The 15,901-nt window shown below is 47.1% G+C and overlaps 1 protein-coding gene across 3 annotated transcripts in view; it reads right to left on the reverse strand.

Moving 5' to 3' along the window:
• RAVER2 (ribonucleoprotein, PTB binding 2) overlaps positions 1-15,901 on the reverse strand; it is a 38,564-nt gene that overhangs the window by 21,842 nt on the left and 821 nt on the right. For all 3 annotated transcript variants that reach the window (XM_074545623.1, XM_074545625.1, XM_074545624.1), the window contains exons 2-3: positions 4,603-4,669; positions 2,181-2,650 (exon numbers count right to left, since the gene is read on the reverse strand). In XM_074545623.1, the coding sequence (XP_074401724.1) occupies positions 2,181-2,650; positions 4,603-4,669 (537 nt within the window). The remainder of the gene's footprint in view (positions 1-2,180; positions 2,651-4,602; positions 4,670-15,901) is intronic.

Raw genomic sequence — 15,901 nt, forward strand, 5'->3', positions numbered from 1 at the left:
GTATTCATCCACTCTGGCCTTCTTGGAGCAGCAAAACCTTCAGCAATATTTACTTGAAAAGCTCTTAAAGATCAAACTATTTTCAGTAATGACACAAGGGGACATAAGTATGACACAAGGGGATGTCTTCCAAACATTCTGCTGGTATTTCACTGGAGTGCTATCCTGCAGAATTCCCAAAATTCCCAGAGAACATGGACACACTAAACACCCAGAGCAGAGCAGCATCACTGCTGGAGTGATATCCTGCAGAATTCCCAAAATTCCCAGAGAACATGGACACACTGCACAGCCAGAGCAGTTCAGCATCACTGCTGGAGTGCTATCCTGCAGAATTCCCAGAGAACATGGACACACTGCATTCCTAGAGCAGTTCAGCATCACTGCTGGAGTGCTATCCTGCAGAATTCCCAGAGAACATGGATACACTGCACACCCAGAGCAGTTCAGCATCACTGCTGGAGTGATATCCTGCAGAATTCCCAAAATTCCCAGAGAACATGGACACACTGCACACCCAGAGCAGATCAGCATCACTGCTGGAGTGCTATCCTGCAGAATTCCCAAAATTCCCAAAGAACATGGACACACTGCTCACCCAGAGCAGTTCAGCATCACTGCTGGAGTGCTATCCTGCAGAATTCCCACAATTCCCAGAGAACATGGACACACTGCACACCCAGAGCAGTTCACCATCACTGCTGGAGTGCTATCCTGCAGAATTCCCAAAATTCCCAGAAAACATGGATACACTGCATTCCTAGAGCAGATCAGCATCACTGCTGGAGTGCTATCCTGCAGAATTCCCAGAGAACATGGACACACTGCTCACCCAGAGCAGTTCAGCATCACTGCTGGAGTGCTATCCTGCAGAATTCCCAGAAAACATGGACACACTGCATTCCTAGAGCAGTTCAGCATCACTGCTGGAGTGCTATCCTGCAGAATTCCCAAAATTCCCAGAAAACATGGATACACTGCATTCCTAGAGCAGATCAGCATCACTGCTGGAGTGCTATCCTGCAGAATTCCCAGAGAACATGGACACACTGCACTCCCAGAGCAGTTCAGCATCACTGCTGGAGTGCTATCCTGCAGAATTCCCAAAATTCCCAGAGAATATGGATATACTGCTCACCCAGAGCAGTTCAGCATCACTGCTGGAGTAATATCCTGCAGAATTCCCAGAGAACATGGACACACTGCATTCCTAGAGCAGTTCAGCATCACTGCAGGAATGATATCCTGCAGAATTCCCAGAATTCCCAAAGAACATGGACACACTGCACTCCTAGAGCAGTTCAGCATCACTGCTGGAGTGATATCCTGCAGAATTCCCAGAGAATATGGATATACTGCTCACCCAGAGCAGCTCAGCATCACTGCTGGAGCAATATCCTGCAGAATTCCCAGAATTCCCAGAGAACATGGATACACTGCATTCCTAGAGCAGTTCAGCATCACTGCAGGAATGATATCCTGCAGAATTCCCAGAATTCCCAGAAAACATGGACACACTGCATTCCTAGAGCAGTTCAGCATCACTGCTGGAGTGCTATCCTGCAGAATTCCCACAATTCCCAAAGAACATGGACACACTGCTCACCCAGAGCAGTTCAGCATCACTGCTGGAGTGATATCCTGCAGAATTCCCAGAGAACAGCACTCCTAGAGCAGTTCAGCATCACTGCTGGAGTGCTATCCTGCAGAATTCCCAAAATTCCCAGAGAACATGGACACACTGCTCACCCAGAGCAGATCAGCATCACTGCTGGAGTGATATCCTGCAGAATTCCCAGAGAACATGGACACACTGCACACCCAGAGCAGTTCAGCATCACTGCTGGAGTGCTATCCTGCAGAATTCCCAGAATTCCCAGAGAACATGGATACACTGCATTCCTAGAGCAGATCAGCATCACTGCTGGAGTGATATCCTGCAGAATTCCCAAAATTCCCAGAGAACATGGACACACTGCACACCCAGAGCAGATCAGCATCACTGCTCCCACCCCTGTGCAGATGGCACAACAGTTGACAGAAAAAATAATAGGAAAATAAAAATAAATAAGAAAAATAGGAAAATAAATAGGAAAAATAAACTGGAAGACAGCAAGAGTGAAGAGAGGCAATGCTGCAAGCCCAGCCCTGGTTCTCCATCAGACAGGAAGCCAGCCTACCTGGCAGAAGACAGGCTTGTACTTCAGGGAGAAAGCCTGGAGCAGCTCCTTGGAATCAGCGCAGTCTTTTTGCAGTTTATCCACACAAAGGCACTTGGAGTGAATGAGGTTTGTGGTGAGCTGGTTCACATCCATCCACTGTGCAAACAGAGTGCTGTCCTCCAGCTGCTTGCCCAGGAGCTCCAGCCTGGCCTTGGCAGCAGAGTCCTTCTTCATGTACTCCACGAAGCCGTAGCCCTTGGAGCGGCCCGTGAGCTCGCTGTACACCAGGAAGCAGCGCTCCACGTTGCCATAGGCACGCACCAGCTCCTCAAACTCCTCGATGCCCAGGGACAGGGGCAGGTTGGTGATGCACAGCAGGGCATCCGTGGGCTGCAGCTGCACTGAGATCTCCTTGCCACACAGGCAGTGCTGGTGGAACCTCCTGATGGCGCTCTGAGCCTGCTCCCCGTTCAGCAGCGTCACAAACGCTGCAGGAGAGAGCAGGGGACATCAGCCAGCCCAGCTGGGCTCAGCCACACCTTCCCTGCCCTGGAACACCATTCACCCACAGATCCAACAGCTAAAGGTATTTATTATGGACAATGCTGAAAATCTCAGCTGAACATCATGAGCAGTGATTATCTCAGTGACTGTGCTGTGATGCTCACAACTTCACTACTTGGAACCCAATCTGGGGAACAAAATGAAATGTTCTACTAGCAGGCTGTTCTTTACTAAATTAAATATTATACTAGCAGATCTCTCCCTCCCCTGGAACCACAGACTGACCCCACAGATCCAACAAATAAATATATCTATTATAGATAATACCTAAAATCTCACTTGAACATCATGAGCAGTGATTAACTCAGTGACTATGCTGTGATGCTCACAACTTGACTACCTGGAACCCACCCAATTCTGTATCTGGGGAACAAAATGAAATATTCTACCAGCAGGCTGTTCTTTACTAAATTAAATATTCTACCAGCAGACTGTTCTTTACTAGATTAAATATTCTACTAGCAGATCTCTCCCTCCCCTGGAACCACAGATTCACCCACAGATCCAACAGGTTAATGTATTTATTATAGACAATACTGAAAATCTCAATTGAACATCATGAGCAATTAACTCAGTGACTGTGCTGTGATGCTCACAACTTCACTAGGAACCCAACCAATTCTGTATCTGGGGAACAAAATGAAATGTTCTACCAGCAGGCTGTTCTTTACTAGATTAAATATTCTACTAACAGACCTCTCCCTCCCCTGGAACCACAGATTCACCCAGAGATCCAACAGCTAAAGGTATTTACTATAGACAATACTGAAAATCTCAACTGAACATCATGAGCAGTGATTAACTCAGTGACTGTGCTGTGATGCTCACAACTTCACTACCTGGAACCCAACCAATTCTGTATCTGGGGAACAAAATGAAATATTCTACCAGCAGGCTGTTCTTTACTAAATTAAATATTCTACTAGCAGACCTCTCCCTCCCCTGGAACCACAGATTCACCCCTAAGATCCAACAAATAGATATATCTATTATAGATAATACCTAAAATCTCAATTGAACATCATGAGCAGTAATTAACTCAGTGACTGTGCTGTGATGCTCACAACTTCACTACCTGGAACCCAACCAATTCTGTATCTGGGGAACAAAATTAAATATTCTACTAGCAGGCTGTTCTTTACTAGATTAAATATTCTACTAGCAGACTGTTCTTTACTAGATTAAATATTCTACTAGCAGACTGTTCTTTACTAGATTAAATATTCTACTAGCAGATCTCTCCCTCCCCTGGAACCACAGATTCACCCCAAAGATCCAACAAATAAATATATCTATTATAGATAATACCTAAAATCTCAACTGAACATCATGAGAAGTGATTAACTCAAATTAACTCAGTGACTATGCTGTGATGCTCACAACTTCACTCCTTGGAACCCAACACAGTTCTGTATCTGGGGAACAAAACTAAATATTCTACTAGCAGACTGTTCTTTACCAAATTAAATATTCTACCAGCAGACTGTTCTTTACTAAATTAAATATTCTACTAGCAGACTGTTCTTTGCTAAATTAAATATTCCACTGAAGTGGAATACACAGATCACAGATTCCATGCAATCTCTTTGATGACATCCACAAGCTCTGCCTTTGGGGTTAACAGATCTTTTTTTGTGCTTTTCAGTCCACAGGCATTTCACACACTGCCATGCAGGGACACTCACTGAGGAAATGCTCCTGAGAGAGACCAGAGGGGACCAAAAATCACATCAACACCACAAAGTGTCCAGCTTTCACTGGCTTCAGTAGCAGGTGACAAAAAAGGCACTGAGGGATGACAGACAATCCATGATGGCACACACAGCACTTGATGTCCCTCACAGAATTGAAATTTATGGAAGTTTGAAGTTCTCACCTGTTCTTTTATTCCTGTCCACATAACAGTACTTGATTTCATAATCTTTAAACAAGTCATGGATTTCCTGCAAGGGAAGAGTACAAATAACAGCACATAAATAAGTCCCCAAACCAAGCAAGTGGATAAATTCATCCTCATTTCAAACAAAACCAAAATCTTTCCCAACAAACAGAAAATTTCACCATAGAAACGCTATCAAATATTTGTTTTTAAAGGAGTTGGTTACACATTGCAGCAGCAATGTTTTAATCTCCTATAAAAAACTGGCTTGCTGAATTTGATTAATTCGCTTTTCATTCTCTGGGGTGACATAAACACAAAAGGCTGTCCTGTAACTGTCTATTGATAAAGACAAATAACATCACAGCTCATTAAACAGCAAAACCCTCTCCATTTCTCTGAAGTACAACTGGCATAGCTAAAATGCCACATGGACCAGGAACACTGGCAGCATCACATCACCAAACTTACTGAGGGCACAGTGCTGCCCCAAAACCCAACAGCTGCTTTGGTGCCCTGCTCAAGTTCACTTTAATGGATTTTCACCCTTAATAATGGATATTCTATCACCCAGCAGATAACTGTGGCCAGAGCACCCCCTGGAAAGTATCCTCTGTCAATGACTGCACAGCTGCTCAACAGAGAATCAACCCCCAGAGTGTTAATTGCTCCCACTAATTAATGGGGAGAGAGGAGGGGTGGCCAAGAGCAAGTCTAAGAGGAGTTTGCTACAGCTATTCCCAAAAAACCAAGGTGCACATCCCCCAAAAACCCCACAAATTATTGTCATTCAGGGATGAGAAAGCAGAGCTGAGCATTCACCATCCCAAAGAAAAACCAGGAGTAATAACCTGGATATTTACAATATTTTAGCTGGACAAATCCCATACACAGGAGTGCAAAGATGATTTCTGCAAGCAAAATAATCAAGCAGCTTTGTCTGAAAGTTTAATTGCAGCTGATTCCCAGCAGATGAGTGGAGCTGCCAGTTTGGTAATTCAATCTATGGAGCCTAAAGGTTAATTGGGTTCTCTGTGAGGGGTATCAGGTGCACACCTTTTAGTCAGGAGAGCACCAATCTCTGGTTTCACTGTTTAACAGCTGTCAAATACTGCATCAATAAAATATGGCAGCATTTCTGCAGCCACCACACGTCCTCAAATAAGGTGTGATAAGGATGGGGTTTCTGAAATGCAAGATGGGCCCAAAATTCCAGCCAGGCAGGGGATCTGAGTGTGGACACCTCTCAAACAACACGAGATGGTTCTGCCTCAGACACCAGAGACTGAGAAGACACTTTCTGTACACTTCTGGCAGTGCTGTGCCACTGAAGATTCCAAAACATTGTTTCTGTCCCACTCAGCAAAAGAGGGACATATTTGCCCTTTTGATTTCCTGTATTATTTTACAAGAGCACCACTGCAAGTTTTCTATGATGATTAGGTAGCAGGAAGTTGGATTTCAAACAGCTCTGCACGCTCTTCTGAAAGTCATCTGTGTATCAGATGATTCCACATGATTCCCCTGAAACTTTGAGAGGAAAACAGCCCCTACTGAACAGGTCTTAGGGAGATAATGATGAGATCTCATATAAAAACTGATGAGAATGTAAGGGAGATTTAAAATAAAGCCTGATTTAAGCACAGAAATCCGGTAAAGATTTTAACACCAGCTCCCACAGGGGCTGCAAACACTGCCAGGTTTGTGCAAAGGGCTCTTCCAGGAAAGTTCTGGTTCTTGTGGGCTCCTGGCAGGGCTGAGAGCTTCACCTGTGGAGCTGGGGCTGGGCAGTGTTTCAGTGAAAGCATTTCTCACACAAACACTGCTCGTGAGGATTTACAAAGATAAAACACACCCAGGGAAATGTGTACTCCTTTCCATTAAACAGCTGTAAATATCTGTGTGCTACACTGCGATTTCTCTGCTTGCTAAGCCAGGCACCTCTCTAAACTTCACCTCCAGCATCTCCCAGCACTCAGGTCTGGTGGAAAAGAAGGAACAGAGCTCCCATTGTGCTGCTGTTCCCAGTTTCACTCCCCACAGCGCAGGGCAGAAGGGTCAGGAAGCAATGGGAACGACAGCTCTGACCCCAGGGCTCCAAGCAGCTCTCCAGGAGCAGGAGGGGATGTTTGATTTGCAGGAGAAGGGCTCAGTGAAGGCAGGTGGATCCTCTGCAGCTCTCCAGGCCTGGCCAGGAGGGGATGTTTGATTTACAGGAGAAGGGCTCAGTGAAGGCAGGTGGATCCTCTGCAGCTCTCCAGGCCTGGCCAGGAGGGGATGTTTGATTTACAGGAGAAGGGCTCAGTGAAGGCAGGTGGATCCTCTGCAGCTCTCCAGGCCTGGCCAGAAGGGAATGTTTGCTCTGGAGGAGAAGGGTTCAGCCAAGGCAGGTAGATCCTTTGCAGCTCTCCAGGCCTGGCCAGGAGGGGATGCTTGCTCCAGGGTCAGCCAAGGCAGTGGATCCTCTGCAGCCCTCCAGGAGCATGAGGGAATGTTTGATTTGCAGGAGAAGGGCTCAGTGAAGGAAGGTGGATCCTCTGCAGCTCTCCAGGGCCAGGAGGGGATGTTTGATTTGCAGGAGAAGGGCTCAGTGAAGGAAGGTGGATCCTCTGCAGCTCTCCAGGAGCAGGAGGGAATGTCTGATTTGCAGGAGAAGGGCTCAGTGAAGGCAGGTGGATCGTCTGCAGCTCTCCAGGCCTGGCCAGAAGGGAATGTTTGATTTGCAGGAGAAGGGTTCAGTGAAGGCAGGTAGATGCTCTGCAGCTCTCCAGGAGCATGAGGGAATGTTTGCTCCAGGGTCAGCCAAGGCAGGTGGATCCTCTGCAGCTCTCCAGGGGCAGGAGGGAATGTTTGATTTGCAGGAGAAGGGTTCAGTGAAGGCAGGTGGATCCTCTGCAGCCCTCCAGGGGCAGGAGGGAATGTTTGATTTGCAGGAGAAGGGTTCAGTGAAGGCAGGTGGATCCTCTGCAGCTCTCCAAGGCCAGAAGGGAATGTTTGCTCTGGGCTCAGCCAAGGCAGATGGATCCTCTGCAGCCCTCCAGGGGCAGGAGGGGATGTTTGCTCCAGGGTCAGCCAAGGCAGGTGGATGCTCTGCAGCTCTCCAGGCCTGGCCAGAAGGGAATGTTTGCTCTGGAGGAGAAGGGGTCAGCCAAGGCAGGTAGATGCTCTGCAGCTCTCCAGGATCAGGAGGGGATGCTTGCTCCAGGCTCAGCCAAGGCAGGTGGATGCTCTGCAGCTCTCCAGGGCCAGAAGGGGATGTTTGATTTGCAGGAGAAGGGTTCAGCCAAGGCAGGTAGATGTTCTGCAGCTCCCCAGGCCTGGCCAGGAGGGCATGCTTGCTTCAGGGTCAGCCCAGGCAGGTGGATCTTCTGCAGCTCTCCAGGATCAGGAGGGGATGTTTGATTTGCATGAGAAGGGCTCAGTGAAGGCAGGTAGATCCTTTGCAGCTCTCCAGGGCCAGGAGGGGATGCTTGATTTGCAGGAGAAGGGCTCAGCCAAGGCAGGTAGATGTTCTGCAGCTCTCCAGGCCTGGCCAGGAGGGAATGTTTGCTCCAGGGTCAGCCAAGGCAAGTGGATGCTCTGCAGCTCTCCAGGAGCAGGAGGGGATGTTTGATTTGCAGGAGAAGGGCTCAGTGAAGGCAGGTGGATCTCTGCAGCCCTCCAGGGCCAGGAGGGGATGTTTGCTCCAGGGTCAGCCAAGGCAGGTGGATCCTCTGCAGCTCTCCAGGGCCAGAAGGGAATTGTTTGCTCCAGGGTCAGCCAAGGCAGGTAGATGCTCTGCAGCCCTCCAGGATCAGAAGGGGATGTTTGATTTGCAGGAGAAGGGCTCAGTGAAGGCAGGTAGATGCTCTGCAGCTCTCCAGGCCTGGCCAGGAGGGAATGCTTGCTCTGGGTTCAGCCAAGGCAGTGGATCCTCTGCAGCCCTCCAGGATCAGGAGGGGATGTTTGATTTGCAGGAGAAGGGTTCAGCCAAGGCAGGTGGATCCTCTGCAGGATCCTGGCGAGGAGGGGATGTTTGATTTGCATGAGAAGGGCTCAGTGAAGGCAGGTGGATCCTCTGCAGCTCTCCAGGCCTGGCCAGGAGGGAATGTTTGCTCTGGAGGAGAAGGGTTCAGCCAAGGCAGGTGGATCCTCTGCAGCTCTCCAGGATCAGGAGGGGATGTTTGATTTGCAGGAGAAGGGTTCAGCCAAGGCAGGTGGATCCTCTGCAGCTCTCCAAGGCCAGGAGGGAATGCTTGCTTCAGGGTCAGCCAAGGCAGGTAGATGTTCTGCAGCTCTCCAGGAGCATGAGGGAATGTTTGCTCCAGGGTCAGCTAAGGCAGTGGATCCTCTGCAGCCCTCCAGGGCCAGAAGGGGATGTTTGATTTGCAGGAGAAGGGCTCAGTGAAGGCAGGTGGATCCTCTGCAGCTCTCCAGCCCTGGACAGGAGGGAATGTTTGCTCCAGGGTCAGCCAAGGCAGGTGGATGCTCTGCAGCCCTCCAGGGCCAGGAGGAGATGTTTGCTCTGGGCTCAGCCAAGGCAGGTGGATGCTCTGCAGCTCTCCAGGAGCATGAGGGAATGCTTGCTCCAGGGTCAGCCCAGGCAGGTAGCTGCTCTGCCGTGACCCCGCTCCCTTGTGAGGAATGTAAGCACGGGGATGTTTCCGTGAGAACGGCACAAACAGCAGCTGCCTGCTCCCACTGCTGCTGCTCGCTCCTGTTCTGGTGGGAGGTTCTGACTGTAATTCAGTCCTAGCAGGCAGTTTTACAGTATTCTGTACTGTTATGGCATATTTTATTCTCTATGGTTGCTCCTTCCCCCCTGGATTGTTGGTTTTGCCCTAGGTGTCCATGTCCCCAAAGACCTTTCCCTTTCCCTGTTCCTCCTCCCACCGAACACCAATCCCTCCCCAAGCCTGCCCCTTTCTCCAGAAACTTCCCCAGTTTTTGTATCCTTCGAGGCCCCATTGGTTTGTTGAAGTTGTTCTCCTCCCCTGCAATCCCCTCTTGGTTTAAACATTGTATTCCCTGCCTGTGTTCCACCCCCAGCTTCTCCCAGTTGGTTAAAGATTGTACCCACCCCTGGGACCTCCCCTGTTTATAAATTGATGTATGGCCAATAAAAATTTTAAGCAGTTCTATCTGGTCCCTTCCAACCCAAACCCTTCCAGGATTTTGTGCTCCTGGGACAGAAATATAACCAATATATAGAAATAACAGAAAAAAAAATAGATAGATATAGATATATATAGATTATAGAGATATATATAGATTATAGAGATATATATAGACATAGATATATAGATATATTGATATATATAGATATATAGAAATATATAGAATATTTGGTAAATAACAGAAATATAACCTATAAAGCACAGCCACTCTACAGCCCCTTAAAGCTTTAAAAGCCAAGAATCTTGTCATCAACACAAATTAAAATTGTAATCAGGAAATTATCGACCATACGTGCAAATTAGCAGAAAAAGCAAAATCGAATAAAACCAAGGGAGTTTAAGAGAAATCACCCTTTATCCTTTAAAGAAGTGTATTATTTACTATTGTAAATGTGGTCATGAAATACCACAGTTCTTGCCCTGTGTCCTCTCTTGGGTAGAAAAACTGGCAACCTGAGTTTTCAGCTCTTACTATCAATTTGAGATTTGCACCTCGAACTTTGTGTTTAGTACCTGCATTGTTTTAAACACAAATTAGAAAGGGACTCATTCACAGGCACATTTATCAAATTAGTAAAGCTCAGTGGTTTATTTCTAATAAAAGCAGCTTGTGCTACTCAGACTGTCACAGTGTAAGGGAAAAATACCCAAGAAATTCTCAGTACTCACCTGGAACAATACATAGGATATACATAATAATGTATATAAAGCCTACAGCACACCAAACTCAAGCACTGCTCTCTCTCTGGAAGCAAAACTAGACTTGATATGAAATGTAATAATTGTGCTGTTCTGGCAAGAGAATATTTAACAATTCTGAGGGTGCCTGGCCAGATGTCTGCAGTGAGCTTTAGGGAAGTCTCCAATATAAACACTCTCCAAGCCTGGTCCATAACTTGGCTCTCACTGAGCAGCTGAAGGCCTGAACTTCACATGAATATCCTTGAAATGAGAATCAATTAAGTTTAAAGTAGTTACTTGGCTAAGCAAGAAGTTTTAAATCATCTCCCAGCTGAAAAAGGCTTTGTTCCATTTGTGCAGGAAAAAGAGAACTTCTCAGAAGAAAAGCTTTATATTTACAAAATGATATAACAGGGTGTTCGTTTGATTCAGATTTTAGACTGCTAAATATCTGAGTTCATGACATGACACATGGATTTCACTGCAGATATTAAATAAATAATAAGAAGTAGTAAAAAAGAGAATATTGACACAGTTTAAATAGTATGTTACTAAAGGGAAAACCCAGAGCTGTGCTGGAGAGCAAGTGCAGCCCTCAGCACCAACAAGAGGTTAATAAAAAACAAAAGGACTGATGCAAAGTGCAATTTTGACCATCAGAGATCACAGAGGTAGGAGGGCCTCAAGATGTCATTAATTGCAGGATAATTGCCCCTAAGAAGTTACATTTCAGGCATTGGGCTCACCACATCTCCCCCCCAGGTCCCAGGAGGTTTGCAGGGCTGAGTAAGGATTCTCAGAGGAGCAAGGCTGGAGGCTCAGGGCTCAAAGCTGCCAGAGCAGCGAGCACTGAGGAGCATCCCAAAGCTCCTGCCCAGCTCATTCCCTCCTCACCTCCACAATCCCAAACCAGGAAACCTGAAATGCATCCATTCCAGGCCATAAACTGCTTTTGGGGCAAACCTCTGTGTTTGGGAATTGATTCTCACTTTTGTAAGATCAGAGCCCTCAAAGATCTTCAGTGAAGTAATATAAGAAAATGTGAAGACAGGAAAACAACAATTTCTCAGTGCAATGAAAGACTTTTTCCTCTGATCTTCCAGAGACTTTTGGGAGTGTTGCTAAGAGGATCTTTATGGGACTGGAAATTAATTCCATCATCCTGGGTATAGTGGATGGTGTGAGAGCTAAATGAAAGGGGGAAAAGACATAGAAAGAAGTAACTTGAGAGAGCAAGAGCTCAAAGCAAAACAAAAGTAATAAAGGAAATGTTAAAATTCCATCTTAAGGCATGAGAGCTGCTCCCTGTCCACAACGTGCCTTTCATGTTCAGGCAGTGTGACAGAGGAGGAATGAGAACACAAAGGCCCCTCTACTTAAAGCTCTGGCATCCAACAGATTGCAGAGAGCACTTCCTCAAACCATCACACCTCATTAGAGGCTTTCCATCTAACAGGGAAAATTATGGCTAATCCAGGGAGAAAGGGGGGAAAATGCCACAACCCCACCAGAAACAGCACCATGCTAAGCAGGGATTTGGCTTTTGATCAGGAACAGACAGCCCAGAGAAAACTGAAAGGGTCCATGAGGTTCCAAAATGCCAAATAAATCCCTGTCCCAGGTGGACTGCAGCAGGTTTGGATCAACATCTCAGTGTTTCATTGTTCTCTGATTCTGTCCCTCCCCAGGAGAACCACGGGGTGTTAAAATAATTAACCAGCCCTACTTGCTGCATGTTCTATATTAAAGGAGAGCATCCCCTCCACCAGGTTTATTTTGTAGAACTGTGACATAGTGGCAATTAGGGATAATCAAGCCCAAAATGGTTGGGAGCAAGAGCATCTTCCATAGCATCTTCTCTTAGTTGCAAAAAATGGGAAGCAAAAAGCCAACAGCCCTTGCTGGGCAGCTGATCTTGGCACAGAACACTGGAGATCCGGCTACAAATTAATTATTATTACAATTCATATTAGTTTTATTAGTGTTATACTAATTTTAGATATGTTATATTTTATTTCAATAGTTAAACTGTTCTTAACCCCCAAGCTTTACTTTTGCCCTGACTCTCCCCAGTACCAGAGCAGTGAAGAAGTGAAGGAGTGAAGGAGTGAGGAAGTGAGGAAGTGAGGAAGTGAGGAAGTGAGGAAGTGAGGAAGTGAGGAAGTGAGGAAGTGAGGAAGTGAGGAAGTGAAGGAGTGAGGAAGTGAGGAAGTGAGGAAGTGAGGAAGTGAGGAAGTGAGGAAGTGAAGAAAAAGTGAAGAAGTGAGGAAGTGAGGAAGTGAGGAAGTGAAGAAGTGAAGAAGTGAGGAAGTGAGGAAGTGAAGAAGTGAGGAAGTGAGGAAGTGAAGAAGTGAGGAAGTGAGGAAGTGAGGAAGTGAGGAAGTGAGGAAGTGAAGAAGTGAAGAAGTGAGGAAGTGAGGAAGTGAGGAAGTGAAGAAGTGAAGAAGTGAGGAAGTGAGGAAGTGAGGAAGTGAAGAAGTGAAGAAGTGAGGAAGTGAGGAAGTGAAGAAGTGAGGAAGTGAGGAAGTGAAGAAGTGAGGAAGTGAGGAAGTGAGGAAGTGAGGAAGTGAGGAAGTGAAGAAGTGAGGAAGTGAGGAAGTGAGGAAGTGAAGAAGTGAAGAAGTGAGGAAGTGAGGAAGTGAGGAAGTGAAGAAGTGAAAAAGTGAAGGAGTGAAGAAGTGGCTGTGTGGTGCTTATTTGTTGCCTGGGGTAAGACCAATACAAACTCAAAACTTCCTGTTCAGTGAGATACAACTTCACTTCCATCCTGAAGTTCTTGGCATGTCTTTAGCAGAAAAGGAGAGAGGGAGGTGGTGCTTCCTTCCCTCCCTCTGCTCAGAGCAGTGCCCCTCCTGCAGAGCACTGGGAACAGCTTTAGGATTGTTCTGGAACCTTCTGGCTGCAATTTCTGCTCTCCCACCATCGCAGGGGGCCGTGTTCCTTGCTGCTGGCGTGGCTGATGGATCAGGGATGTGGCTCAGGGAGATGCACACACACACAAGGCAAGCCAAGAGATCCCTGGTGCAGCAGCAGGCGGATCAGGATGAAAGGCATCACCACAACCACTTTAAAGCTCCCTTTAAAGTCTCCTGCAAGCAACAGCCCGACCACAGCATCACACCAGAGGCTGTTAGTGCCACAAGGACAGGCCCAGGATCTGCTGTTCCTCACAGGACTGACACCCAGGGGTGATCTTGGTGCAGAACACGCCACATCCCTGCCCTGCCCTAATGAAGCCTTTAAGTGCCTGCTGCAAGAGCACAGGACACATCCCAGTATTTGTGTGACGTGAAAGATGAAATATCCCCTCTGGCACCAAGGACTGCAGCTGGAGCAGTGGGACCTGCCAAGGCAGCAGAGTGGATCCCTGCTCTCCTCTGGCACCAAGGACTGCAGCTGGAGCAGTGGGACCTGCCAAGGCAGCAGAGTGGATCCCTGCTCTCCTCTGGCACCAAGGACTGCAGCTGGAGCAGTGGGACCTGCCAAGGCAGCAGAGTGGATCCCTGCTCTGAGCACCTATCCCAGGAAGCTCCATGGAGAGACAGGGAAGCCTCTCATGATCCCCCAGTTCTGAATTCTGCCTTTAAGGCACAGTCACTGCTGCAGGTATCAAAGCCCTGGAGAGTTACAGAGGTCAGCAGCAGCCTGTGGCCATTTCTGGGTCAGCACCACACCACACATTTGGTACTGGGCTGGAGGAATCCCATGAGGGATCTCTGAAGAATGAATGTGAGAACTACTCTGAACAGTTCAGCATCCACTGGCTTGCCAGCTGAACAGCAAATGGAGACTGTGCCTTCAAGAGGAGTGAAGATGGAAAACAGATCTGCCACAAAAAATCCTTTCTCCATGGCTGTAGTGAGGGAATTGCCTGAAGAAACACTGATCCTGCAGGCATCTGTTTGCAGGGTGAGCTCTGGTTTCTAAACCTGTTTCTGCTTCAGAAACCTCGTGGCCAAGGGACATTTCTTCTGTGGCCCCAAGGGTAATTTATTTTTTTAAATTTAGTTTAACACAGGTGGGGCTCCAAAGGTAATTGAAGATTACAAGTACAATAATAAAGTTAATATGTAGCTACAATTGGCAGAGGAATTATATGCGTTATGTAACTCCATATTAATAAAATTAGTTTTTTCCTATTTTTCTGACAAAACTGAGTACCTCCACCAATCTCTCTCTCTATCAGCAAAACAGTCATTTTTCATTTCAAAACTATTTTGGTAAATCTTGGCCTCACTCTTCACTTAACAACAAATGGCAGCAAAGCCAACACCCCAACACTCAGAGATGAATAGTTACATTTATGAAAACCTATTTTGGGAGACTTGGCTGCATTTCAGTGATGTTCATCTCCCTCTTGACAGTGAATAAAACTGGCCAGGTCAGAAACAGTTTATCTGATTTTACTTGGCTCACCAATTACTGCAAGGCGAAGACAAACCCGTGTTTACCACGGGTGTTAACTGGCAACAAAAAAAAAGTTAAATTTCATAGTAATTTTGAAGCCAAATACACAGGTAGACTTAACATGCCTGACCACAAACACCCTTCTCTCCAAAATTGCTCCAGGACAGAAACTTTCTCTCTACAGCACAATTCTTCTGCCTTTGTTACCACCACCACCAGCAGCTCATCAACGTTAAAAATAAAAATGAGTTTGTAAAGTGCACTTTAGGATCTGTACACGGTGTCCAGGGCAACATTAGAACCTGACACATAGGAGAAAAAGGCATCTAAGCGCTGCTTTGAAGCCCTCAAAACAAAAAGGCAAACTTCCAGAAGACTCCGCGGCTGCCAAACTTGACCTTAGCGTTGGTATTTCCCTGTAGCACCCACGGACTGAGCAAGCACCGCCAAACCTGAGAGGAGAATTCCCACATGGGAGCCCATGCAGAGGAGCAGTGACACACCCGGGGTGTCACAGAGTGTCACAGAGTGCTCCATCCAGGGCGAGCATCTGGTGACACTCCAGCAAAGCCTCTCTGTCAACACCGCCGCTTCGTGAAGAGACGGAGATTAGCAGCGCTCGCCAAGCTGCGAGTTTGCTGCAGATCAGCTCATCGGGCTGCTATCACCAGAGGTGCCCAAAGCACCCTAACAAAGCTGTCAGCTCCAAACTTTGAACCTGCCAGAGCCGGGCCAGACGCACCGGGAGAGAACAAAACAGCGCGAAGTGCAGCGGCCAGCTGGGCGCTGCGGCTCGGGTTACTGCGAGCGCCCCAGAGCCTCTCCAAAATGAATAGTCCCTTTCTGTGCAGAAATCGAGAGTCTGCACGTGCTGCTCTCAGCCGCAGGTACTAAAACCACCTGTGCTTCACACAGGGGGGAGGCACACCATCAGCAGAGCAGAACAAAAGGCGCTGTTACTTTTCTTTTTTTTTTTTTTTTTTTTTAATACTCGTGCATCAAGTTGAGTGCTTGGAGCTGGTGAAGTGACTGTGCAGCTAAATCACCTCAGC

This window comes from Zonotrichia albicollis, chromosome 8 (genome assembly GCF_047830755.1).
Source record: "Zonotrichia albicollis isolate bZonAlb1 chromosome 8, bZonAlb1.hap1, whole genome shotgun sequence".
Taxonomy (NCBI): Eukaryota; Metazoa; Chordata; class Aves; order Passeriformes; family Passerellidae; genus Zonotrichia; species Zonotrichia albicollis.